Source organism: Protopterus annectens, chromosome 3.part1 (assembly GCF_019279795.1).
Source record: "Protopterus annectens isolate FY-2018-M chromosome 3.part1, PAN1.0, whole genome shotgun sequence".
Lineage (NCBI taxonomy): Eukaryota > Metazoa > Chordata > Ceratodontiformes > Protopteridae > Protopterus > Protopterus annectens.
The window spans coordinates 1,855,688,870-1,855,714,542 of NC_056732.1; the positions used below are offsets into that span (position 1 = coordinate 1,855,688,870).

The 25,673-nt window shown below is 39.8% G+C and overlaps 1 protein-coding gene across 1 annotated transcript in view; it reads right to left on the reverse strand.

Annotated features, from left to right (window-relative positions):
• LOC122798766 (zinc finger protein 2-like) overlaps positions 1-25,673 on the reverse strand; it is a 262,365-nt gene that overhangs the window by 115,232 nt on the left and 121,460 nt on the right. The window contains exon 3 of the mRNA XM_044067877.1: positions 3,164-3,286. Within this exon, the coding sequence (XP_043923812.1) occupies positions 3,164-3,286 (123 nt within the window). The remainder of the gene's footprint in view (positions 1-3,163; positions 3,287-25,673) is intronic.

The window sequence follows — 25,673 nt, forward strand, 5'->3', positions numbered from 1 at the left end:
ACCACACCATGTTTTGCAGTAGAGTTCACTCCCAGCCATCAGTACCACACCATGTTCTGTAGTACTGATCACCCCCAGCCTTCAGTACCACACCATGTTATGTAGTACTGATCACCCCCAGCCTGCAGTGCCATACCATGTTTTGCAGGACTGCTTACCCCAAACTTCAGGACGACACCATGTTCTGCAAAAAATATTTGATAGTGGAGATCAGAAAACTGTAATTAGTATGTGTGATGTGGCAACTGGTCTTGGATTATTTCAGGAAAAGATAAAGAAAAACTACAAACTGCCAAAGGTGCACCAGACAGAACAAAAGTAGCATAGATAAAACTTCTTGGTGAACCACCACAGCTAAAAACTTTGTTTATTTTACAAATAGACATAAAACATACAAGACTTCCAACGAAAAACAGCTCTTAACGATTAGCGCTTTCAGCTATTCAGCCTTCTTCAGATCATATTTCTCCATAGCTCTCAAATTAAAGCTAAATAACAGCTCATGCCCACATGCTGCAGGCAACGCCTACTCAATAACCAATGTTAAGCCATAGCAACTAATCATACATTTTTAGGGATGGCAAGCCTCCTTTACTCAGCCTATAGTAGGACGTCTGTTCTTTAATATTGGTTTGAGTGGAACCATTGCATTTAGGCCTGGGGGGCGATCAGCCCTTAAGTTCACTATCCAACTTGTTTCGCACATTTCAGTGCAGTTCTTTACGTCTTTGCCCCTTGAGTGTGTAGCAATACATTCTAAACCTTTAAACAAAAAGCTATGATCAGGATAAGATACAACGTGGTTACCGGCACATTCTTTAAATCCTTGTACTTAATATCCCTCAAATGTCACATAACTCTGTCCTTCAAACGTTGGTCCATTTTTCCAATATAGAACACTGGGCATTTTCGACAAGTTGTCAGGTAGACCAAATGCTTGGTATTGCAAGTTGCACTAGCTTTCAACAGATGATTGACCAGATACAGGATGCACAAAAAGACTGCTCTTGTCTATACAGGGACAGGCTTTGCACTTCCCACATTTGACCGTTCCTTTCTTCTGGTATACATTTTTCCATTCAAAGCCATCCTTGCCACACAGCAGTCTTTTAATATTCTTTCTCGTCTTAAAAATGAACCATGGTTGTTCTACAATATTTTTCACTTTTGCATCTTCTGTCAACAATGGCCAAAACCTTCTGACTACATCACAGATCTTTTGGGTATCTGTACTATATGTGAGAAGGTCCAATAAAGGTCATTCCTATTTTAATGGAAAAACTATCCCCAGAGTTGAGGCTACTACCTCCAAAGAAAGGACTTTGACTCGAGGTCTAAAATGTATTCCCACATATAGTACAGATAGCCAAAAGATCTGTGATGTGGTCAGAAGGTTTTGGCAAATGTTGACAGAAGATGCAAAAGTGAAAAATATTGTGGGAGAACAACCTAGGTTCGTTTTTAAGAACAGAAAGAATATTAAAATACTGCTGTGTGGCAAGGATGGCTTTGAATGGAAAAATGTATACCAGAAGAAAGGAACGGTCAAATGTGGAAAGTGCAAAGCCTGTCCCTATATAGACAACAGCAGACTTTTTGTGCATCCTGTATCTGGAATCAATCATCTGTTGAAAGCTAGTGCAACTTGCAATACCCAGCATTTGGTCTACCTGACAACTTGTCGAAAATGCCCAGTGTTCTACATTGGAAAAATGGACCAGCGTTTGAAGGATACAGTTATGTGACATTTGAGGGATATTAAGCACAAGGATTTAAAGAATGTGCCGGTGACCACGTTGTATCTTATCCTGATCATAGCTTTTTGTTTAAAGCTTTAGAATGTATTGCTACAGACTCAAGGGGCAAAGAAGTAAAGAACTGCACTGAAATGTGTGAAGTGAGTTGGATGATGAACTTAAGGGCTGATCGCCCCCCAGGCCTAAATACAATGGTTCCACTCAAACTAATATTAAAGAACAGACGTTGTACTATAGGCTGAGTAAAGGAGGTTTGTCTTCCCCTAAAAATTTATGATTAGTTGCTATGGTTTTAGATTGGTTATTGAGTAGGCGTTGCCTGCAGCATGTGGACATGAGCTGTTATTTAACTTTAATTGGAGAGCTATGGAGAATATGATCTAAAGAAGGCTGAATAGCTGAAAGCGCTAATCGTTAAGAGCTGTTTTTCGTTGGAAGTCTTGTATGTTTTGTCTCTATTTTTAAAATAAACAAAGTTTTTAGCTGTGGTGGTTCACCAGGAAGTTTTAGCTACACTATTGTAGGAAAAGTGTCTGGGCCCAGCATAATGAATAAAGTGTGCTTTCACATGTTTGTCGGATAAATTCATCCTTGTGATCTGAGCACAGTCCCAGCCAGGGTTGCCGGACATCCCTATTTGGGCAGGACTGTCCCAAGATCAGCAGCCTGATCCCGAGTCCCGCACTGTCGGTTTAAATCCCGGGCAGTCTCTGCTATGTTTTTTTTTTTTTTTGACTGGCCTGTATACCGGCATACGGGCAAATCAAAAAAATCGCCAAACACGGAGCTTCTTGTGTTTAATGCGGAACATCGCAGTTCCGCATTAAACAGAAGTAGCTCCGTGTTTAGCAATTTTTGATTGGTCTGTATACTGGTATACGGGGCCAATCAAAAAAATCGCAAAACAGACCTACTTCTGTTTAATGCGGAACTGCGATGTTCCGCATTAAACAGAAGTAGCTCCGTGTTTAGCGATTTTTGATTGGCCCATATACTGGTTTACGGGCCAATCAAAAAATCGCAAAACAGAGCTACTTCTGTTTAATGCGGAACTGAGATGTTTTGCATTAAACAGAAGTAGCTCCGTGTTTATTTATTTTTGACTGGCCTGGGCCGATCAAAAAAAAAATAAATACAGAGCTACTTTTGTTTATGCAGAACTCTGATGTTCCGCAGTAAAGACCTAGCGTGGAAGACCCTTTTTTTTTTAGTCTTCACTTTGTCCCTACCTGGCCAGTCGGAAATCTGGCAACCCTGGTCCCAGCTATGCCTTCAGCAGACTGTTAAACTGCATGTAAATGCAGACCCAGAATAGTTATCATGTACATACTTGCAGGTTCTATTACCAGGAAGTAGCCTTTGTTGTAATACTTACTATGTACTTACTGTACTAATTATACACTTACTGCAGGTTCTGTTACCAGGAAGTTGCTTTTTTTGCACGGTCATTCTTCCTTCAGTCTCAGCAGCTGGATTCGTTTCATCTTTCATAATAAGTAACAAAAGCTTGTACAATGGGATGTTATAACCTGCGAATGAAAGCATGTATACAGTTTAAAGACTGCATCCTCCCAGTAGTTTTTTGTACACATTGTTTACAATGGTTTAATCATACAAGTCTGAAACAAAACTATAAAGGTACACTGCAATAAAAACTACATTTTATCAAGGACTGCAGATAGGACCATCTCTTGAGACAAATGACTGCTTTTTCAACTTCCCATATTATATTACTCTTACATTCTCTCTTAAAAGTAAGAAACTAATTTCCACATTCTTAATTTATTATTGATATGTGTGTGTGTACCTGCATGTGTGTGTGTGTAATTTCTATATCCGCTATCTCTCAGGACTGAAGTTCAAAAACATCTGCTTTCTAAAAAATAAGCATAAACCTGAGCCAATCTAGACAGGAGTTAAATTGTATGAAATATAGCAAGGACTTCTAGTGCAAACAATAAAAATAAAAACTCTCTAATAAAAAAATCTGTATGCTCAGACTATAGCAAATACATAAGTGCATTCAAAAGTAAAATATGGTAACTGTTTTAAGTGTCCAGACTTGCTTTAGCAAGTTCTGTAATGCTGAGACTGAAAGGTCAACAAAATAGGCTTACAGATGCCAAGTCTTAGATGGTCACTTCTCGGAGTACTCCAGTTTCTCCAAGAAATGGCCATCTCAGAGTTAGTATACAGAAGTTCTAGGCATGTCGAGGGCTTGCCCCCTCTAAAAATGGAAATTTAAAGGATAACAGCGAAGCTCAGTATTTGTTCTTCTCGAGAATACTTTTTTCTATCACATCAGCACTCGACATTACACATGCTGACAGTTCTATAGCAAACTGTAAAAATACATCTATTTGTATGTATAATACATCTAAATACATCCACAAATCTATTAATTACCTTTATTTTTAAAGTAATATTTTCTTGTTTGTTCTCTCCACTGTAGTTGTTGATTTGCTGCATACCACTGTAAAAACATGTTTATTGTAATTTGTGTGTATACTGATCATGTCTAAATATCTAAATGTATCTGTAATTTTTATAGGTAGAGCTTTTCTCCCCAGGCCTCTGCTGAAAAAGGGCATTGGGAGGGTGGCTTAATGGTTAAGGTGTTTGCCTTACAAACACAAGGTGCAGGGTTTGAGTCTCACAATGGATAACTGGCTAGGCTTAACATGGCTCGCAAGGGCAGTTAGCTTAGTACTAAACTATGAACCTATGAATCAGACAGACACCCCCGGTTAACAAACGTAAAATAAAAAAAAAAAAAAAATTTTAAATCTACATTTTAGAATGGTAAATGCAACAGCATTTCTATTACGATTTAATGCTTTAATTTGAAGTCTATGATTAACCAGAAATAAACCATGACTTCATAGTGGTTCTGGAGTTCCTTAACTAGCAATAGGTTAAACACTTACCTTTCTCAGTTTAATGCTTCCAAGACTTTTGAGCTTCTAATACCATGAAGGGAATGGACACCGATCCTAAGTCAAAGTACAACTCATTACATCCGAGTGACGCTTCCAGGTGCATCTGCAGTTACCCCCTACTGCTCCTCTAGGTGTCAAATATTGCTTGTTCATATTTGCATTAATAATTCCAAACCCATGCCCTGTACAAGGTATCAGAATATTTTATCTTGAAGCATACATGATGGCAAACACAATTGTATTGATATTTGACCTATGTCAATGAGTATTTGTTAGAATTGTAAGGTGATAACTTTATTTTTTAAAGGCTCAAGCCACGCCCACTAGGAGTTAAAGGTGCACAATCAAAACAGCTGTACTGGAGGGAATGAGAGTTCATGAGTTTAGTACAGCTTCAGCCTCTGATGTTGGCCTAAAGTGCTCTTTGCACCACCAGCAATGTGTCCAGAACGGACTCCTCTTGCAATTCATACAGAGTTACATTTATCGGTAACATAGCAATTCTTTTATGAGATCCATTGCTCCTACTACTATTGGAACTGTTTGGGTATCCTTCATCCACATTGCCCTTGTTTCTGCCTGCAAATTGTAGTATTTTATAACTTTGTATATCTCTGTATGTAAGACAACGTGATCACTGGGTGTATCTGATGATCAGTGCTACTTTTGCCTTCTTTTCCTGGACTACTATATCTGTTTTTCTTACATTATGTAAAATAAACTTCTTCATTTTCTATAATGCTTTGTGGCTCATGTTTCCAATGCTTCACAGCTACTCGAATATTACAATGTTTGCGCAATTCCCAATGCAACAGTCTTGCCACATTATTATGTCTTTCAGTATATCACACACAGAAAAATTCCAGTGTAAGGGAAACACTTGATAGCAGCTTCAATTTTTTTTGTAATTAATTAATTAATTAATTAATTAATTAATTAATTAATTTAACATTTGTTGGCCAGGATAGTCCGAATGGACAACAGGTGTCCGTTTTCAGTGAAGTCCTGGGGAGAAAAGCTCCACAAAGTTACAAAGTGAGATGAAAATTTAAAAGAGTAGTTAAAGTTCAACAGTAGTTATGAGAAAAAACAGATTTAAGTAATATTAATAGTTAAACAAGAGTTTTTTACAAATGATATTACAAGCAAATACTGATATTATAGTAGAAACAAATTCAAAATTATTTCCACTATATATGATATGTCTAAGTGGAATACAAGTCAGCAGAACAGTGTTCATCAGAATCAGTACTGAGTAGTACCTAATATAGGGTGGGCTCAGGGAGGGTCATTACAGTTGCATATATGGTTTTCATGAAGGTATGATTTGAGGAGTTTTCTGAATGTGCTAAGGTTGTGTGGCAGCCTGAGGTTTAGGGGGAGTGTGGAGTTGTCACGTTCGAGTTTGGAGAGGTAGGATAGGAGTTTATTGTGGGAAACTGTGTCCAGTGCTTTGGATAGGTCTAGGAAGGTGGCAGAGACAAGTTTTCCTTGGTTTCTGTATGAGTTTATGGTGTTGAAGTGGATTAGCACAATGGTGGTACTATGGCCTGGTCGAAATCCACGCTGGGATTTAGAGAGTAGGTTGTTGGAGAGTAGATGGGAAAGAAGTTGGCAATGGATGCATCATCAAGAAATTTTGAAAGGGGTGAAAGGATTGCGATGGGATGGTAGCTGGAGAGGTCGGTAGAGGGGCCACCTTTGTGAAGGGGAATGATGTATGAGGTTTTCCACAAGGATGGAACATATTGTTCATTAATTGATCTATTTATTAGTAGTGAGATTGGGAAAGCAATGGCTTTTGATGCAAGTTGTAGGTACTCAGCTCGGAGATTGTTGGCTGCGAGGGTGGTAGGTTTGAGTTTATCTATAGGTTTTTGGATGGTTGATATAGACACTGGTTTAAGTGAAAAGGTGGTGGTAGTTATTTGGTCTTTGAGGGTTGGTGAGGGGGCTTGTATAATTTATGAGTTTCAGTATGGAAGAGGTGAAATAGCTACTGAAGTCAATACAACAAAACTTCTTTAATAAAACATAAAGCTTTCAGTCATACATCCTTCCTCAGTGTAAGCAAACAGAACACTTCCTTTTCCTTTTAAAGTGCATCACATAACACAGCCAGCAATCAAAATTTTCTCTAAAACTTAAGACATTTCAAATGTCGCATGAAAAGAGAGTTTATGTGTTGCTTTCGCTATATAAAAAGCATGTACATGTTGTTGTTGTTGTGTCTTTCGGCTTTTCCCGGTTCGGGGTTGCCACATTGGAACTCCAGTCCACTAATGATTGGCAGTATATTTTTTACGTGCCGAGTTGCCGGCCGTGACGCACAACCTTCAATGAAGGTACGCCCATTCACGCATGTCTCCACACAGAAGATGCTCTAGCTGAGAATCGAACAGGGCAATGTCTTACTGTGAGGCGACAACACTACCGCAGCACCACCACCGCTGTACATATATAGCGAAAATAACATATAAACTTAAACAGCGCATTGTTGAACATAAATCTGATACTAGACGAAAAGTAGGCACTAATGCTCGTGCAAAGCATATTGGTGAAATGGGCGAGGAACACATTTTTCAGTTTAGGGTGATAAATGTTGCCCCTAAAAACAGAAGAGGGAGTGACAATGACAATATGCTAGAAATGAAGGAGTATAAGTGGACAGTAATGCTTCAAGCAGTTCCTAAACCGGGAATTAATACGGCTGTAAGCCTAAAACCTATTAAATGCTTCAAGCAGATCCTAAATCTGGAATTAACATGACTGTAAGACTAAAACCTGTTAAATGCATCAAGCAGACCCTAAACCGGGAATTAATATGGCTGTAAGCCTAAAACCTGTTAAATGCGTCAAGCAGATCCTAAACCTGGAATTAATATGGCTGTAAGCCCTAAATCTTATTAAATGCTTCAAGCAGATCCTAAACCGGGAATTAATATGGCTGTAAGCCTAAAACATGTTAAATGCTTCAAGCAGATCCTAAACCTGGAATTAACATGACTGTAAGTCTAAAACCTGTTAAATGCGTCAAGCAGATCCTAAACCGGGAATTAATACGGCTGTAAGCCTAAAACCTGTTAAATGCGTAAAGCAGATCCAAAACCGGGAATTAACACGGCTGTAAGCCTAAAACCTATTAAATGCTTCAAGCAGATCCTAAACCTGGAATTAACACGGCTGTAAGCCTAAAATCTGGTTTGCAAAAGAAATATGATTTTATGGAAATTAACTTGTGTGTGTTTACATGTACTTTTTAGGCATGTTCTGCATGGATGTTTTTATGCTCATTAACTGTTTGGGGAGTTTTATTTTTCATGCATCATTTGAAATGTTTTAAGTTTTAGAGTATATTTTGATTGCTAGCTGTGTCATGTGGTGCAATTAAGCTTCATTATGAAAAGAAAGTGTTTTGTTCTGTTTGTTCACAATGAAGAAGGATGCGTGTCAAAAGGTTTTTCATTTTATTAAACGAGTTTTGTTGTATTGAAGCTGCTATCAAGTGCTTCCTTACACTGGAATTTTTCTGTTTGATATTGGTGTGACAGTGAAGGATCACCATTGTGCTGGTCCCTATTTTGTTGTAATTAGTATATCACACCCAGCACAAAATGCGTGACCATTTCCAATTCTGTTTTATGAAACCTGCATTTGGTTGTTTCTCCAACATGCTTAATGGACTTTGTAAACCAATGAGTACGTAGTCCACTATCCTGGGCTGCCAATATTAACTTTTCATCTTTTGATTTAAATTCACATCTCCTTAACCAGTCCTGCATTAAATCTGACCAACATGAGGTTGTTTCATGAGTTTTCTGCACGTACAACTCTATTTATGCATTTTCCACGTTTCTTGCCTTCTCATCTGATCCTTCACCTTATATTCTTTCTTTTGTTTTTTGGCACATTTATTTGCTGCCTGATTTTTATCTACTTTTGGTTTGATTTCTATTCTCGCTTGACACCGATACGCTTCTGCTAGCCCAAGCAGGGAAGTCATCTTAGACTTATCCTCATGTTTTAAAACTTGTTCTATGCTTGGGTCTTGTGAGGTCAGCAAATATATATGCAGGAATACAACTGCAAATCTATACGTGTAATCAATTTCAATACCTCCTTCAGAAAAGAGAATATATAATCATGGTATATTTTGCTTTTTATAAATCATTTGATACGCATGAAGCATTTTTCTTGCTTTTCAGTTCAACTGATCCAAAACCTTTTGGGACAAGTCAATCATCCCAAAACTGTAAGTTAAAACAGGGAGAGAAAATTAGTTTATAGCTTGTGTGACGCCCGTGCACTGGCCCAGTAATCAAGAAGCCTCAATCCTCACCACTAGCACCAATGAGGGGCATGCACATTGGAAAGGATAACATATACACTCACAGTAAAGTATAACTTCCCTTAAGAGGACACAGAGGTCACAGTCTGGAGCTGGTTTCTCCCTTTCTCTCCTGATCCCCAATAAGACTCCCCACTGGCACAGCTATATGGTTCAGATCTCAGCAGAGTAGTCAAGCCAAAACCTCCAGTACTCTCTGTCCTGCTTTGTTGTGTCCCTGCCCAAGTAGCTGACACACACACACACACACACACACTGAGATTTGGTTTATATACCAACATACAGACACTCCCAGGCAAGGCTGGCACAGGTTAGCCAGCTATGCCGCCACATGCCAGGCTAGAAGGTAGTAATCACTGCCATCAACTACTCTTATCAGCTACTAGTAAGGACCTTCTCAAAGGGTGACCAATTTCACTGTGTAATATTACTATTATCCAAATAGTAAGTGTGACCCAGGGCTAAAGCTACTGGAGTGGCTTGGAGAGTATCACCGAATACATGCAATGTACTCTAAGAGCTTAAATTACATTTACACAAAAGCTTTAAAAATATTTAATAAATAATAAAAACACAAGATAATAATTTTTACTTCAACACAATGACATTACAGAGTTCAGAAATCACAGGAGAATGCTTTAAAATAATACTGCTGAATAGTCTGCCATAAAAATAGAAAATAGCTAGGCTAATCTGGTTAAATTTCTATCTAACTCTAAGAGAAATACTAATATTCTACTTACAGAGCAAAGACAGAGTGCTGGTGAGCTGATGTGTTCAGGTTCAGACAAAATCCAAAATGCTCTCACTTTCTCTCTCTGGGAAAGTCATAGAATGATAACACGGTACTGCTGAGTCGCTTCAAATTATATTATTCTTAACAGTTCTGATTTAGCTTCCAAGACTGACAGAAACTCAAATTTTACATTTCTTAGTAAGCTGCACCGGGCCAGGAAGCCACAGCAATAAAAGACATTACACATTTAAAACCTTAGTAATTATCTCTTAAATCAAGGCAAAAGAAAGAATGTCCCGTCTCAGATATCCTGTCTCTGAGCTTGAGATAAAACAGTCATACAATGCTTGACTTATCAGGTTTCTTCCAGCAGAGTGCACTGTGGTTACATTTTTGAAGCTCAGTACAACATACAGTTTAATTGTAACATACAGTTCTCTTTACATTTATAAACGAAGCCTGTGGATTACATTAATATTTACAAATGACATAGCCAGAGCTGTTGCACATGATACATCTAAAGAAAACCCAATCCCTCTGAGCTACATGCTCTAGGGACCTAAACCTTGTCACCACAATGAACAAGACATGCTGGAGGGATAGATTCCTGTCTCATAGACTTCCCAGACTCTGGAACAAGCTGCCCATCTATGTCAAGCAAAGTTCCTCATTAGCACTCTTCAAGAAAACTCTTGATGAGTGGATGGGAAATAGGAAATACATCCCAGGGATCACTTTTGTGGCTCTGCTCGACAGGGGCACAGGACAATAACTTTCTTGGGTGGCGTAAGCCAGGGAACCTTGTTGGCTAGGCTTGCTTAGGCCCTTGGGCCAATAGCCTAGTACCTACCTATGAACCTATCTACATATGAACCTATGAATTATCTACAAAATTCTATCTAGCTAGGCTGGCAGCCTTCACAGCTTGTACTTTGTTCCTAGATTTCAGAGCAGTCTTCAATATCAATTTTAGTGTTCTAAAATATTTCTAATTTCTATTCGCATTTGTTCATGTTTTACTGTTGATCCTTCATCAATTCCCAAATATTTATATACTCCCTCTTGGTCAAGTTCATTTATATCACATCCCTGTCCTAGACTGATATTTTCTTGGTGCTACAGCTTTCCTCCTTTAAAGGTTGCTTTTGCACATTTGCCAATACCAAATGACATTCTTATATCTGAGAACATTTTGACCATTTGCAGCTGTGCTTTCAATTCCTCATCTGATAAGCTATACAGTTTAATATAATCCACAAATAGAAGATGAGAAGTCTTTAAGCAAGGTTGTTTTCCAGGAGCCAAATTGTCACCATAACCTAATTTATTAAGTAGACAGCTTAATAGGTTAAGGGCAAGACAAAAGACCAGGGGTGACAAAAAGTCACCCTGGAATATCACTCTGAATTTGTATCCCTTGGACAATAATTTGTCTTTTGCCATGGTTTAGCTGCAAGGTGGTTGCCACTGATTCATAGTCACTGCTGTCCTCAATCAGTGTAGGGTGTATCTTAAACATTTGTCATTCTTTTATCCATGAATGTGGGGTGTTGTCACATGCTTTTTTTGTAGTTTACCCATGCCATACTTAGATTCTTCCCCATTTTACAATTCTCCATTATGACTTTATTTAGCAACAAATGACCCTTTGTTCCATACAATTTTCTTTTGTTACTCTTTTGTTCTTGTGGCATAATTGAGTTTTCTTCTAAATGATTATAAGTTCTGTTAGCATTAATTCCAGTTTATAAGTTCTGTTGGCATTAATTCCAGTTTACAGTTTATGCATCATTGGAAGGCAAGCTATTGATCTATAGGTTTTAGGATATCTTGCAAGCTCACTCTTAAGGAGAAGTATCACTTTTCCTGTTGTTAACCAGGTTGGCATCTGTTCAGGATGCGCATATAAACAGTTCTTATTCATGGATAAATCTTCATGTAAAGAAGAAAGGATTCCAAACAGCCACTCACAAAAGTATGTGAACACGCAGAATACTGTTGTTATTTTTAACCTATGAAAAGTTTATTAAAACTAAACACGTTTTCGTCACTCAACAAGAGTAACTTCTTCAGAAATACAATAAACACTCCAGTATGGTGTCATTTAAAAAGTCCGCTTCAAAGCAATGCGATTATACTAGCCAATCAGCAGATCTCTTTTGGCTAAGAAGAAAGTAAGATTTAAAGCAACACAGGCTAAGAAACACTGTCTAAGTAAATAAATACTCAATAAAAGGTTAAAAAACAAAATATAAAACTTAATATGAAACTTGTTTCCTGCTATCAAAACAGTTGACTGAAGAAATTACTCTTGTTGAGTGACGAAAACGTGTTTAGTTTTAATAAACTTTTCATACGTTAAAAATAACAACAGTATTCTGCGTGTTGACATACTTTTGCGAGTGGCTGTTTGGAATCCTTTCTTGTTTAATTGCATTTGTTTTATAGTTTTTTTATTGGTTTGTTTGTAATGGCTACTGGATCGTCAATCAGCCCAGTGAGTCAGAACCTATTTGGTTCATCCCAGCAACCGGACTCTTCAGATTTTGCAGTTTTGTTCAGTTTGTTAACTCAACGTATCGACAATCTTGCATGCCGCCTTGATATGGTGGACAAACGGAACAGTGAAGCAGCACAGGTTTGTAACGCTGGCCCGCGTTACAACAACTTTGACTAACTGCAAGAATTTACCTAGGATTAATAGTGCTAGCAGGGAACAGGTGGGACCGAGCTCTGGTACAGCGTCTTTACCTCCAGAACAGGAAGTCCGTTTGGACACCAATTTGATTTCAACAGAACCTGAGAACCACCTTAGCATTATAGAATTTATTGGCGCTCCTTCATTTACGGAGTCGGCGAACAACACAGGCAATTTAGCCTCAGGTTTCACTCCTAACATGGAATGACCGGCTACTGACACTACGCCTGCACCAGTGAGTATACAAGTAATTTCTGAAAAACTGAAATTATTAGACTTTAAACTACTTAAATTAAAAAAAAGCTTCAACTGGAAGTAGTTTATTTTAAATAATGTTTAGTCGAGAAACTGGTCCCTAAAGGTTTGCGGTTCCACCATTTTCCAACAGGACTAGTACCCGATTCACTTTTTCACAAAGAACTACTGAATCTTTTTGACTCTTCTGGGTTCCTTTTAATGGAACTAATGATTAAACATTATTCTGCTCAAATAGAAAGTATCTGCACTGAAGTGAACGACTTGGACAAGGACATCAAATTGGATGCTGATTTTCCTAGATACAAGTATGACTATGGGAGGGTTTTCACTAGCATAGACCAACTGTTGGAGAAATTAAAAACTAATACAATAAAGAAGCTGAACCGGGGCCGTTCGGTTTACACTAACGGATCTGCATATCCTAAATCTCAGTTGGCACAAGTTTGGCACAATAACAAATTAGTGAGTTTTGTTAACAATTCAACTCCAACAACTAGTCTTGATCAACCTAGTGAGACTAACATGAATGTTGATGTTAATAATGCTCAGTCTTTTGAACCTTTGAGACGCAGTGAAAGACTGTGGTCTAATAATTGTAATAATAACGCCAATGTTAATGTTCAACTGTCTGCTCAAACTTTGAATAACCAACAATCTGAACAGGTTTTTTTTACCAAGGGCTGAATTCCAAGAACACTTCAAACCCACGTCGTCCTCAGAATCAGAGGAACAAAAGTTGGAACAATCAGAGGAAGAGATAATTGACTCTTCCTCTGTATACTCTTCTACTAAACTGGTTATACTAAAGAACTCTCGTGGTGATTTTAATATTTATAATTCTTCATCTATCACCATAGAGCCAGACTTAATTGACTTATTGGCTAAGGGTTACACTTTTGTCCCTAGTAAAAACATGAATATTGCTAGAACACTAATGGACTTGAAGTGCTTTGTTATAAAACTCAATTTATCTTTTCTTTTGGGTAATAATGATTTTTCTTACCCTAATTTTAAGCCTTTAAGTAGCTTTAATCCACCTTTACACCCTTTGTTATGATTGTTTGAAAATGTTTGTGAACTAGATATTAGGCATATTCCACATGCTCGTACTCACGTTAACCATTCTAAGTTTCAACACGTGAGTTACAAACAGACACAAGCGTTGAACCTGTTGAGATCTTCTATGGTACGGAGTATTAAACCTGACAAGGGAGGTGGTCTGGTTATCTTTGACGTAACCGACTACAATAACAGGATGGACCTAGTTTTAGATAATTCAGCTTACTGTAAAGTATTGCTAAATGAATACAACACTGCACTGTCTAGAGTTAAAAACTACTTTAGGGATCTATTTATAGAGGCCAAAATTGATTTAGACACATTCAATTTTATTAATATCCCTTTTCCAAAGCTACCAATAATGTTTGGGATCCCAAAAATCCACAAGGACATGATGAACCCACCAATGAGACTTCTCATTGATGGAAGAACATCTTTAACATATCCTTGTGCTAAGGAAGTAGACTCTATTGTTCAAAAATATCTGAAACTGATCCCACAAGTCTGTAAAAACTCATGGTCGTTTTTGGAAAGTCTTAATAACTTGTCTATTGACGAAGACTCTAACTTTTTGACTATCGACGTGGTCGATTTATACACCTCTATTCCACACATGGAAGCAGTGGAATGGGTGTCTTTAATGATGAAAGAAAAGAATGCTCCAATTAATGACATTGATCTGGTTTCTGAACTTATGGACATTATCTTGACAAATAATTTTTTCACATTTAATGGTCAATATTATCTACAAAAACAGGGTGCAGCTATGGGCTCCCCATGTGGAGCGAGCCTAGCGAACCTTTTTGTAGCTTATTGGGAAAAACTGTTCATCTTTGATAAACCAGACATATCAAACTCCCTTGTGTATTATACGAGATTTCTGGATGACATTTTTATCATCTTTAAAGGGGATACGTATGCAGCAGACAGACGTATTGATTACTTTAATTCTACTACTACATTTTTCCAATTTACATATAAATTTGATACATCTAGTATTGATTACTTGGATGTTAAATTAACTAAAACTCGAGTTCATAGGTTCATAGGTTCATACTAGGCTATCTGCCCGAGGGCATTTACAAGCCTAGCCCATCGTTTTGTGGCTTACGCCACCCCTTTAGTATGGGGAACTAAACCCATTATTTTGCTGTGCCTCTGTCGAGCAGTGACACTGAGGTGATCCCTGGGGTATATCTGCGATCTCCCATCCATTGGTCAAGATTTCTCTTGAACAAGGCCAGCGAGGTGCTCTGCCTCACATGTACCGGGATTTTGTTCCACAGCATAGGGAGTCTTTGGGTGATGAATCTATCCCTCCTGCACGTCCTATTAATAGCCGTGTCAAGGTTTAAGTCTCCCGCCCTTGTGGCTCTGATGGATCTGGATTTTTTGAGGTGAAGCATATTCATCAAATCTGGGTTTGACATGGCCTTGTATGTTAGGCAAAGGTCACCTCTGAGCAAGCGGTAAGTGACTGAATAGAGCTGGAGTTCTTTCAGTCGGGCAGCATAGGACAGATTTTTGAGACCCTTTATCCTTTTGGTGAGGAACTTTTGTGGCCTCTCCAGCTGCTGCAAGTGTCGGGTCAGATACATTCCGAATGGGGCATTGTACTCAATCATTGGTCTGATGAGTGATGAGTAAAGGGAAACTATGACCTCCCTTGATCTGGATGAGAAACCCTTCATGATAAGGTGGGCAATGTAGAAGGTCTTCCTAACTACTTTAGCTACATGGGTGTCGAATGACAGACTACTATCAACCTGGGTCCCCAGGTCCCTGATAACTTCTTCTGTGCTCAGTGGATTGCCACCTATTTGGTAGCTAGGGGTAACCTTGTTTTTCCCGAAGGGTATGACAATGCATTTTTTGGCATTTAACTTTAGGCCGTGGCTCTGGCACCAGTTATCCGTTTCTGTGAGACCCTTCTGAAGGATATCTGTGTCAGATGTGTTTTCTACTATGGCCCAGTTTGCAGTCATCTGCAAACTTTGTCAGCCATAACCCTCCTGTGTTTGCTTGTACTTGAAGTAGATGCCAAACAAGAGTGGGCCCAGGACTGAGCCCTGTGGGACACCACTTGTGACAGGCTTAGAGTCTGACATGGCGCCAGCAACTCTGACCCTGTGGGTTCTGTCACTCAGCCAGTTTGCAACCCATCTTGTGATGTATGGGTTGACATTTAAGCTGATGAGTTTTTCAATGATACCCAGTGGGGTATTGTATCGAAGGCATTAGCCAGATCGAGGTAGGCTGTATGGACTGCCTTTCCCTCATCAATGGCTTTGGTGACTGTTTCAAAAAGTCAACCAAGTTTAAAAGGCATGATCTGCCTTTGACAAAGCCAAACTGGGTTGGATCCAAAGTCTGTAAATTCCCTATGTCTTTATTTATGAGGTCCATTATGATCCTCTCCATGGCTTTGCAGATAAGGCTTGTCAAGCTAATGGGCGGTAATTTCCAGGATCGGTGGAGGCACCGCCTTTGTGGAGTGGTACCACAGTTGCAGTGCGCCACTACCTGGGTACGTATCCAGAGGTAAGACTTTGATTAAACAGCTGTCCTAGCTGTGGGTTTAATTCCTCATTGAGTTCATGCAGCACACAGCCGGGGACACCATCAGGTCCCATGGATGCTGTGCTTTTTGCTTTGGAGAGAGCAGTTCTCACTTGGGCGCTGGAGATGTTTGGGGGGCTGCAATCGTTTGGTATAGATAACTCTCCTTTTGGGGGGGAGGGGGGGGAGAAGTTTGCACTGAACCTGTCAGCCAGTATGTTGGCAATGTCTGTAGGATCAGTAATCTTCACATCATTTTGAACTAGCTCTGAGCATATCTGGGAGTTTCCTCCCAGGTTTCTAACATAGCTAAAGAAGGCCTTATGATTGTCTTTTGAGTCTTTAGCTATTTTTCTCTCGAAATTTGCTTTGGAAGATTTTATGAGAGCTCTTAGTTTTTTACTTATAGTGATCAGGGGTGTCTTACCTTTTAAGGATTTTGCTCTATCTTGTAGTAGCTTCCTCCTTTTGTTGTAGAGTTTGTTTATGGCTGGGGTCCACCAGACTGGACGCTTGCCTTTGGTACAAAGAGTCTTTGTTTTGCTTGGGATTGCCTTATCCATGCAGTCCTGTAGGTGCTGGTAGAAGGCATTTGTAAGTGATTCAGCGGCTTGAGTACTGTTTTCCGCCGGCTCGGGGGCCTTAAAGGAGACCACACTAGTCTTTAGAAGTGTGAAGTCGGCTTTTGAGAAGTTCTTTACTGTGGTCTTTTTTATTTCAGGTGGGGGTTCTACTATTTATAGGAAACCTTCATATTGTAATTCTTTTTTGCACTATTCTAGCGCACACCCTTTTAAACAGAAACATTCTATTATAAAGGGTCAACAAATTAGGGCAGCTAGGATGTGTTCTTCTGAAGCAGACTTTTTAGTAGAATGTCATCTGCTGGAAAACATGTTCATGAAATGAGGGTATCCTACCATTCTTGTTTACGAGCTAGTAGTGGAAGTGAAAAACAAAAGTAGGATAGGTATGTATAATCCTATTCTAAACTCTAAGACATCTGACAATGAGGTGAATATCTACGAAGGTGTTTCTATTGACATTAGTATTGACTTGGGCAAGTTGCACCTTACAAATACATCTAATAGGCCAATATATCATAGTAGTAATGTGCCTGCAGCGAGCCATGAAGTCACTAGTCATTTGTTTAAATCTTGTTTTATTACAACTTTTAACAACGACAGTGATCAAGTCAAGTTTACCTTATATAAGAACTCGTACCTTTTATACAAAGACAACTTGTTAATGGAGAGAATTGGCCTTCATCCAATAATTATCTATAAGAGGGGAGCAAATTTGAAAAGTTTACTTGAAGTTAAAAAACTGAGAGTTAACAATAGAATAAATGGTTCTTTCCCATGTAGGGCTTGTAAGATGTGTAAACATGTATAAACAAACAGTACCTTTGAAATAGCAGGGAAGAAATACCAGATTGCACATAAATTTGACTGCAATTCTAAAAGTATTATTTACTTGGCGAATTGCAAAAACTGCAGTGCGTTCTATGTAGGAAAAACTGACCGCATATTTCGAGACAGAATTTATGAACATACTTATGCGGTCTCTAAGAACAAAAGTGATAATGCTTTAGTTAAACATATTAACATCACAGCCGGGCATTCCTTTCAATTTTTAGCAATTGACCAGCTAGTCTATGATACTAGAGGAGGACCTACCTCATTATTATTAGAATGTCGTGAACTCGAATGGCAGTTGACATTAAATGCATTTTCTCACCCTGGTCTCAACGACAATTGTAATATAGCTTGTTTACTGAAACTAATGAGTTGTACGAGACAATGAAACCAGTTAAAAAAGACCTGGTAGATTTCTACATTAGGTTGTAGTATTTTACTTTGAGTAGAATGTGTATGTTTTATATACTTGTATTTATTAACCAATATATAATGTAGGATTACTGTTATAATCTATTATTTTGCTGTTCGTCCAAAGTTGATAGTAAAACGGTTTATAAGTCAACTGTTTTGATAGCAGGAAACAAGTTTCATATTAAGTTTTATATTTTGTTTTTTAACCTTTTATTGAGTATTTCATAGGTTTCATAGGTAGATACTAGGCTATCTGCCCTAGGGCATTTATAAGCCTAGCCAGAGTGTATTTGGCTTCCGCCTCCCTATTAGGGAAAGTAGGTCACAGAAGGTACCCTTTTAAGATCAGTTTAATGTGCCTCTGTCTAGCAGGGACACAGGAGAGATCCCAGGGATGAATTTGCGATTTCCTATCCACGCGTCCAAATTTCGCTTGAAGAGGGTCAGCTAGGGGCTTTGTCTAACATGAACTGGGATTCTATTCCAGAGTGAGGGGAGCCTCTGGGAAATGAATCTGTCCCTCCAGCATGTCCTATTTATTTTTGTGCTGAGGTTTAGGTCCCTGGAGCGTGTAGCTCTAAGGGACTTGGATTTTTTGAGGTGGAGCATGTCCATTAATTCTGGGTTTGACATGGCTTTGTACGTCAGGCATAGATCGCCTCTGAGTAGGCGGTAAGCAACTGAGTAGAGCTGGAGTTTCTTTAGTCAAGCTGCATAGGACATCTGTTTGTAGCCCATGATCCTCTTGGTGAGGTACTTTTGGGGTCTCTCCAGTTGCTGCAGGTGTCGGGTAAGGTACATCCCAAAAGGGGCATTGTATTCAATTATGGACCTGATGAGTGACGAGTAGAGGGGCACAATGACCTCTCTTGATCTAGATGCGAACCCTTTCGTGATAAGGTGGGCTATATAGAAGGTCTTTCTAACCACTTTGGCAACGTGATTATCAAAGGAGAGATTACCATCTACGTTGGTCCCCAAATCTCTAATTACTTCTTCCATACTTAATGGATTACCACCTATGTGGTAATTTGTGGGCACCTTGTTTTTCCCAAAGGGGATGACTATGCACTTTTTAGCATTTAGCTTGAGGCCGTGGCTCTGGCACCAAGCATCCATCTCTGTGAGACCCTTTTGGAGGATGCTTGTGTCAGCTGGAGATTCGATTATGGCCCCCAGTTTGCAGTCATCTGCGAACTTTGTCAGCCATAATCCCCCTGTGTTAGCCTGAAACTCAGAGAAGTATATACCAAACAAGAGAGGTCCCAGAACTGAGCCCTGTGGGATGCCACTTGTAACTGGTTTGGATTCGGACATGGCACCTGCAATTCTGACCATGTGGGTTCTATCTCTGAGCCAGTTTGCAACCCATCTTGTGATATAGGGGTTGAAGCTGGTAATCTTAATTTATGATGCCCGAGTGGGGTATTGTGTCGAAGGTTTTTGCGAGGTCCAGGTAGGCTGTGTGGACTAAATTGCCCTCATCTATGGCTTTGGTGACTGTTTCAAAGAAATCAACTAGGTTTAAGAGGCAAGATCTGCCCTTAAAGCCAAATTGGGTAGGGTCCAGTGTCTGGAGGCTCCCAATGTCTTTGTTTATGAGTTCCATGATAATACGCTCCATAGCTTTACAGACCAGACTAGTCAGGCTTATGGGGCGATAGTTTCTGGGGTCCGTTGTGGCACCACCTTTGTGGAGTGGGACCACTGTAGCTGTACGCCATTCTTTGGGTACATATCCTGTAGTAAGGCTAAGTTTGAACAGTGACAATGTGAGGGTTCAGTTCTTCTTGGAGCTCATGTAAGACACAGCCTGGGACACCGTCCGGTCCCATAGATGCTGTGTTTTTTGCTTTGGAGAGGGCAGGTTTCACCTGTGCATCTGCGATGTCAGGGAGGTTACATTCAGTTGGGATAGGCATTTGTTCCTTTGGGGGGGAAGGGGGGGGGAGTTTGCACTGAATCTGTCTGCCAGGATGTTGGCTATGTCTGTAGCTTCAATATATTTTGTACCGTTATGCAACAATTCAGAGCATATCTGGAAGTTTCCGCCCATGTTCCTGACATAACTAAAGAAGGCCTTGTGATTATCTTTAGTGTCTAGGGCAATTTTTCTTTCGAAACTGGCCTTTGATGATTTTATGAGGGATCGAAGTTTCTTGCTAATACTGATCAGAGATGCCTTCCCTTTTTGGGATTTTGTTCTGTCATGTAGTAACTTCCTCCTTCTGTTGTATAGTTTATTTATGGCCTGGGTCCACCAGACCGGTCTCCTGTTTTTGGAGGAGTGAGTCTTGGTTTTATTTTGGATAGTACGATCCATGCATTCCTGCAGGGACTCATAGAATGCATTTGTAAAGGATTCTGCAGATTGGGCTGTATTATCCTCTGGCCCAGGGGCTTTGAAGGATTCCACCTCAGTCTTGAGAAGTGCAAAGCTGGCTTTTGAGAAATTCTTTACAGTGATTTCCTTGGCTGAGGGTGGGGACGGGATATGGATGTCCAGGGAAATTTGTTTATGGTCTGATCTTACCAATGAGGGGTTTACCTCTGGTGTGGAACATAGAGTCCCCATGTTGGTGATGACCAGGTCCAATATGTTGTTCCCTCTTGTGGAAGTGGTGACCAGTTGTTCCATTGCGTTAGAGTTTATAAATTCAAGGAACCGTTGGGCGAGGGTGTTTGGGCTTGAGTAGTTTTCCCAGTCAATGTTTGGGTAGTTGAAGTCACCCAATAACATAGTGTTTGGAGAGACCTTCATATTCTCCAGTGTTCTCAGGAATGCCAAGTGGGGTTCCTGTAATAGGGAGGGTGTTCTGTAGCAGGCTACAAACTGAAAGGCAGTTTTGCCCGCTGTTAGTTGCACATGGATGGTTTCCAATGCTTCGTGCAGTGCCACTAACCTGGAGGTGTAGGTATCTTTGATGAATATAGATACTCCCTCTCCTTTTGTGCTTCGGTCCGAGTTTTGGGGCCGAAATGCATGGTATGAGTTATAACCTGGTAGTGCTGGGGTGCTCTCAGGAGCCTTGAACCAGGTTTCTGTTACTGCACAGACATTGATTTTCTCCATACTGAGGAGAGCCTTGAGTGCGTGCATCTTGAGGTTTTGACTTCTGGCATTGAGTAGCATTACCTTTAGTTTCTTGCTCCTTGGGTTGTCTATGGAGGTGGGTTTGTCCTTTGAGCCTTGCCTAAAAAAGGCACTATGGGGGTGGCAAGAACTTTGGCCAGTATACGAAAGCCTAAGGCTGACAGGTGCAAGCCATCCCTAGCGAAGCAACGTGGCTTGTCGAGCATGTCTTCCCAGGCTGACAGACACTGGATCCCCTTTGAATGACACCAATACTTTAGCCAATTGTTGAAACTGATCATTTTGTCTTTATACTGTGGCATCATTCTTGGTGAGGGCAAGATGCTACTCAAGGTCAGGGTCATACCAGCCTGGGCTACATGGTCAGAGAGCTCCTCTATGTCTCTTTTCATGTAGTCCAGGGAGGTATGTCTCAGGTCATTCACACCAGCATGGACAATGACGGAGTCATACTTGTACTTGCTTTGGAGTGACCTGAGTGCTTGCATTATGTGGCGGATCCTGGCACCTGACAGGCAGCTTACAGTGACCTTCTCCTTGTTCAGTCTGGTGAGTGGGACGTCAGTGTGCCAGACAATAGAGTCCCCTATAACAAGTGTATTTGGTGTGTTGTTTGGCCTTGAGGGCTGTGACTGTGAGGCACACTAATTTTGTGAGATATGCAATTTGTGGGTATTGTTGAGGGGTGGCTGTTGCTTGGATATCTGCTTAGGAGGTCTTTGTTGTTTAGGCAGATTTTTATTTAGAGCTTCCGAGTATGTTTTTGTGTGTTTAAGTGTTGGGTATGCAGATGCAATAGGTCTGTGTGAGACTGGATTTGTGGTGTGGATGGTTACCTTTTCCTCCTGACTGACTGTGCCAGTCTTGGGTTGAGAGAGCTCTGCCTCCAGTTTGGCTGTGTAACTGCATCTCTCACATGTATTAGAGTTTGTTGGAAGGAGGAGAGGGTTGTCGGTGTACATAAGGCAATTGTAACATTGCCCCAAAATTCCCAGATTCTCCAGCTGGACTGGAGAGTAACCTTGAAACTGACCCTTGGACATACCAGATTAGTATAGGGAACTGTTTTTTTACTGATCAGATTAGGGAAGGGAACCGATTTTTCACTTGATTAGGAAGGACCAATCGGGAGTCTAATACTTATGAGAAGTCAAGGAGGGTGTAGTGCTTTAGTGAGTTAGTGTTTCCTTATAAGAGCTGAGCAAGTCCAGGGCTTTAGAAAGAGAATAGAGTGATTACTTTGAGAGTTTGAACAGTTCTAAGGGAAAAAGTGAAGAGCAGACTTTGTGGAGCCTGGAATAGTTTAAATCTGTTTAGGCGGCGCTGCCCGATGCTGCTCAGTGCGCAAAACCACGCAAAAAGAGAGTTGTAGAGTTTTAAGAGAGTGCGAGATCAAGACAGTGTTTCTTAGCCGGTGTTGCTTTAAATCTTACTTTCTTCTTAGCCAAAAGAGATTTGCTGATTGGCTAGTATAATCACATTGCTTTGAAGCGGACTTTTTTAAATGACACCATACTGGAGTGTTTATTATATTTCTGAAGAAGTTACTCTTGTTGAGTGACGAAAATGTGTTTAGTTTTAATAAACTTTTCATACGTTAAAAATAACAACAGTAGTCGGCGTATTCACATACTTTTGTGAGTGGCTGTTTGGAATCCTTTCTTGTTTAATCACGTTTGTTTTAGAGTTTTTATTGCTTCATGTAAAGAAGTTAATACTTTTAGCCAGAAGTGAGGTACTGCATGTGGGCCTTGGATTTCACAGTTGGAGCTTTTCTTAATTTGTTTCAATTTCTCTGGTTATTACATTACCCCACTTCATACTCTGTACATTTCCACCAATTCTTTTACTTCTTTCATCCATTCAGCATCCTTGTTATGCTCCATAGGATCTTCATGGATATTTCTGCCAAATATGTCTATTTCCTCATTTTTTATGGTGTCTCTATTCCTTTTGCCTTGTTTCCCAATTCTCTATAAAACTTGGGTCATCAATAAATTGTTTATTTTGCACTTTTCCTTTATATTTATTTGCATATCTATATCTTCTACATTTTTTTGCCTATGCTGATATCTTTAATTTATATGCAAAAGTGTACAGTAGATTCTGGACTGTTTTGACACTGTGTGTTGCTTTTATCACATCTATCTTTCTGAGTATTTTTGTTGATCTGTTCCATCGTCTGTACTCTTGCAACAGCAATATTTCTTGTCTTAATTGCTTTATAGTTTTTCTCTATTCAGTACTTTCATGATTGCGTTTAGTTTCCCCTACCTTCCCTTCACTTATCTGTTATTAATTTAGATGCACGGTGATACATCCTATTTACTTCTGTCATATATTTGCAATGAAACACTAAAGATGCAGAGAGAGTCCAACTGGGCATTCATAGGCTTGCAGGAAACATATGACAAGGTCCCAAGAAAGCTAATCTGGGCAGTCCCGTGGTGGTTCAAAGTCCTAGAATAATCAGTAGAATTAGTGCAAGCTATGTAAAAGGGCACAATGACTCCAGTATGAACAGTGCTTGATCTCAAGAGAGGGTTCCCAGTGGGAGTGAGTGTTTATTATGTTTAAGCTTTGAGACCACAACTGTTCATATTGATGATGGATTACATTAGCAAACAGGTTGGGGTGGACAGATCAACAAAGCTGCTGTATGTAGATGATATGGCATTACAGATAGACTCGGATCAAGAACGTCAGCAAAGGATAGGGGAATGGAATGCAAAATTGAAGGCACATTGGATGAAACTTACAGACAAGACAGCTGTCGTGGCAGCAAACAGAGAAATCAGAAGATGCTGAAAACTGAAATAAAAGGGAAAATAGTGAAACAGGTAAACAGCTTCAGTACCTGGGAGAAGGGAAGTCTGAATGAGGAGGTCAAAGCTAGAATCAGAAGGGCTACATCCAACTGACACATACTGTCAAGTGTAGCATAGGACAGAAGAATGCCAAAGGTGAAAAGTAAGGTGCACAAAATGGTGGTGTGACCAACACTACTGTACTACTGTAAGGTACAGGAACCTGAACAATAAAGGTAGAGCAGTTGAAGAAGCTGGAGGTAATGGAAGTGAAGAGCCTGAGATGGGTGGTAAGAAGTACACAGTAGGCCAAAGAAACAAGGACATCAGAGCAAAAGCCAAAGTAGCTCCAACTTAAGAAAAAGTCAAGGGGAAAAGATTATGGTGGTTCAGACATTTGTGCAGATAAACAGAAGACCATCTGGTGAAGATGATTTGGGACAGACAGGAAGAAGGCAAGAGGAAATGAGGGTGTCCAGCAACGAGGTGGATGGACTGTGTGAGAGAAGATCTGTCACATTCAGTTATGAGTGTTGAAGAAGGTTGGAGAGCAGCAGTGGAGAGACAGATGGCAACAGTTGACATGACACCCCAACCTCATGTATAAAAATAGGAAAAAGGGGTTTGATGATGAGCTGATGCAGTTTCTTCCCTTATTTACTCTATAAAAAAGTCATCTTGTAACTTAAAAAATAGGGATAAGAAGTAATGTGAACATCTTGTTTACTCTCTTCCCCTACAGCCTTATCTAGGACTTATTTTGTCCTGCTCAAAAGTACCAAGAGTTTCTGTGGCTTAACTCTAAGTCCAGTGATTTAACATTCACTTTCTTCAGTAACCTGCAATGAAGTGGAGGGTATAGCTTTCTGTGCAAACACACTGTCACTGCAGCTTCCTCTATGCCTTCCCCTGCCAGGACACCTTTACACAATAACGTGCTTTTCTTTTACTGCTATTCGCACAGGCCTCGTGTGCGGTCTCTTCATTTCTACTGCTCTTCCTCTACCTTAATTGGACGGGATATCAGAACAAAATTATCATCGTTTTTTTTCTTTCTTTCTTTGCTATACCTGTTGTGGAGAGCTTTGCTTATTTGTTGGATCTGCTTTACACTTGCAGAAACCAGGTCAGAACTCTGCATTCTCCCGTTTACTTCACCTTCTGTAGTCCCTTTCTCGTGAGGGAGGGCCCTTCTTTTTCTAATTCTATTCTTTCTGTTTTAACAGTTTTTGCAAACTTCCATGTATGTTTCTATCTTCAGCTGTCTTTTCCTTCAGAATGTCATATCATTTCATACCTAGTCCTGATATTGTCTTCTATGCTTCTAGGTTTCCATTGTTTTGTTACTGGGGCACACTGCTGATAACAAGCAAGCTATTTTAATTATCTAACCATAACTAAATTATAGATCCAGTTGTAATTTCTATGCCAAAGCTCTCCTTGTGGTCTTCATTCTGGATGCTCTCTCTCATGTTTACAGAGAATGGATTTATCAGGCTGTGTTCTTCTTATTGAGAGCAGTGAGTCGCCATGATGAGTCTATGATCCCTTCCCCACATTTCTATAGTGGTTTAAAAAAGGGGGAA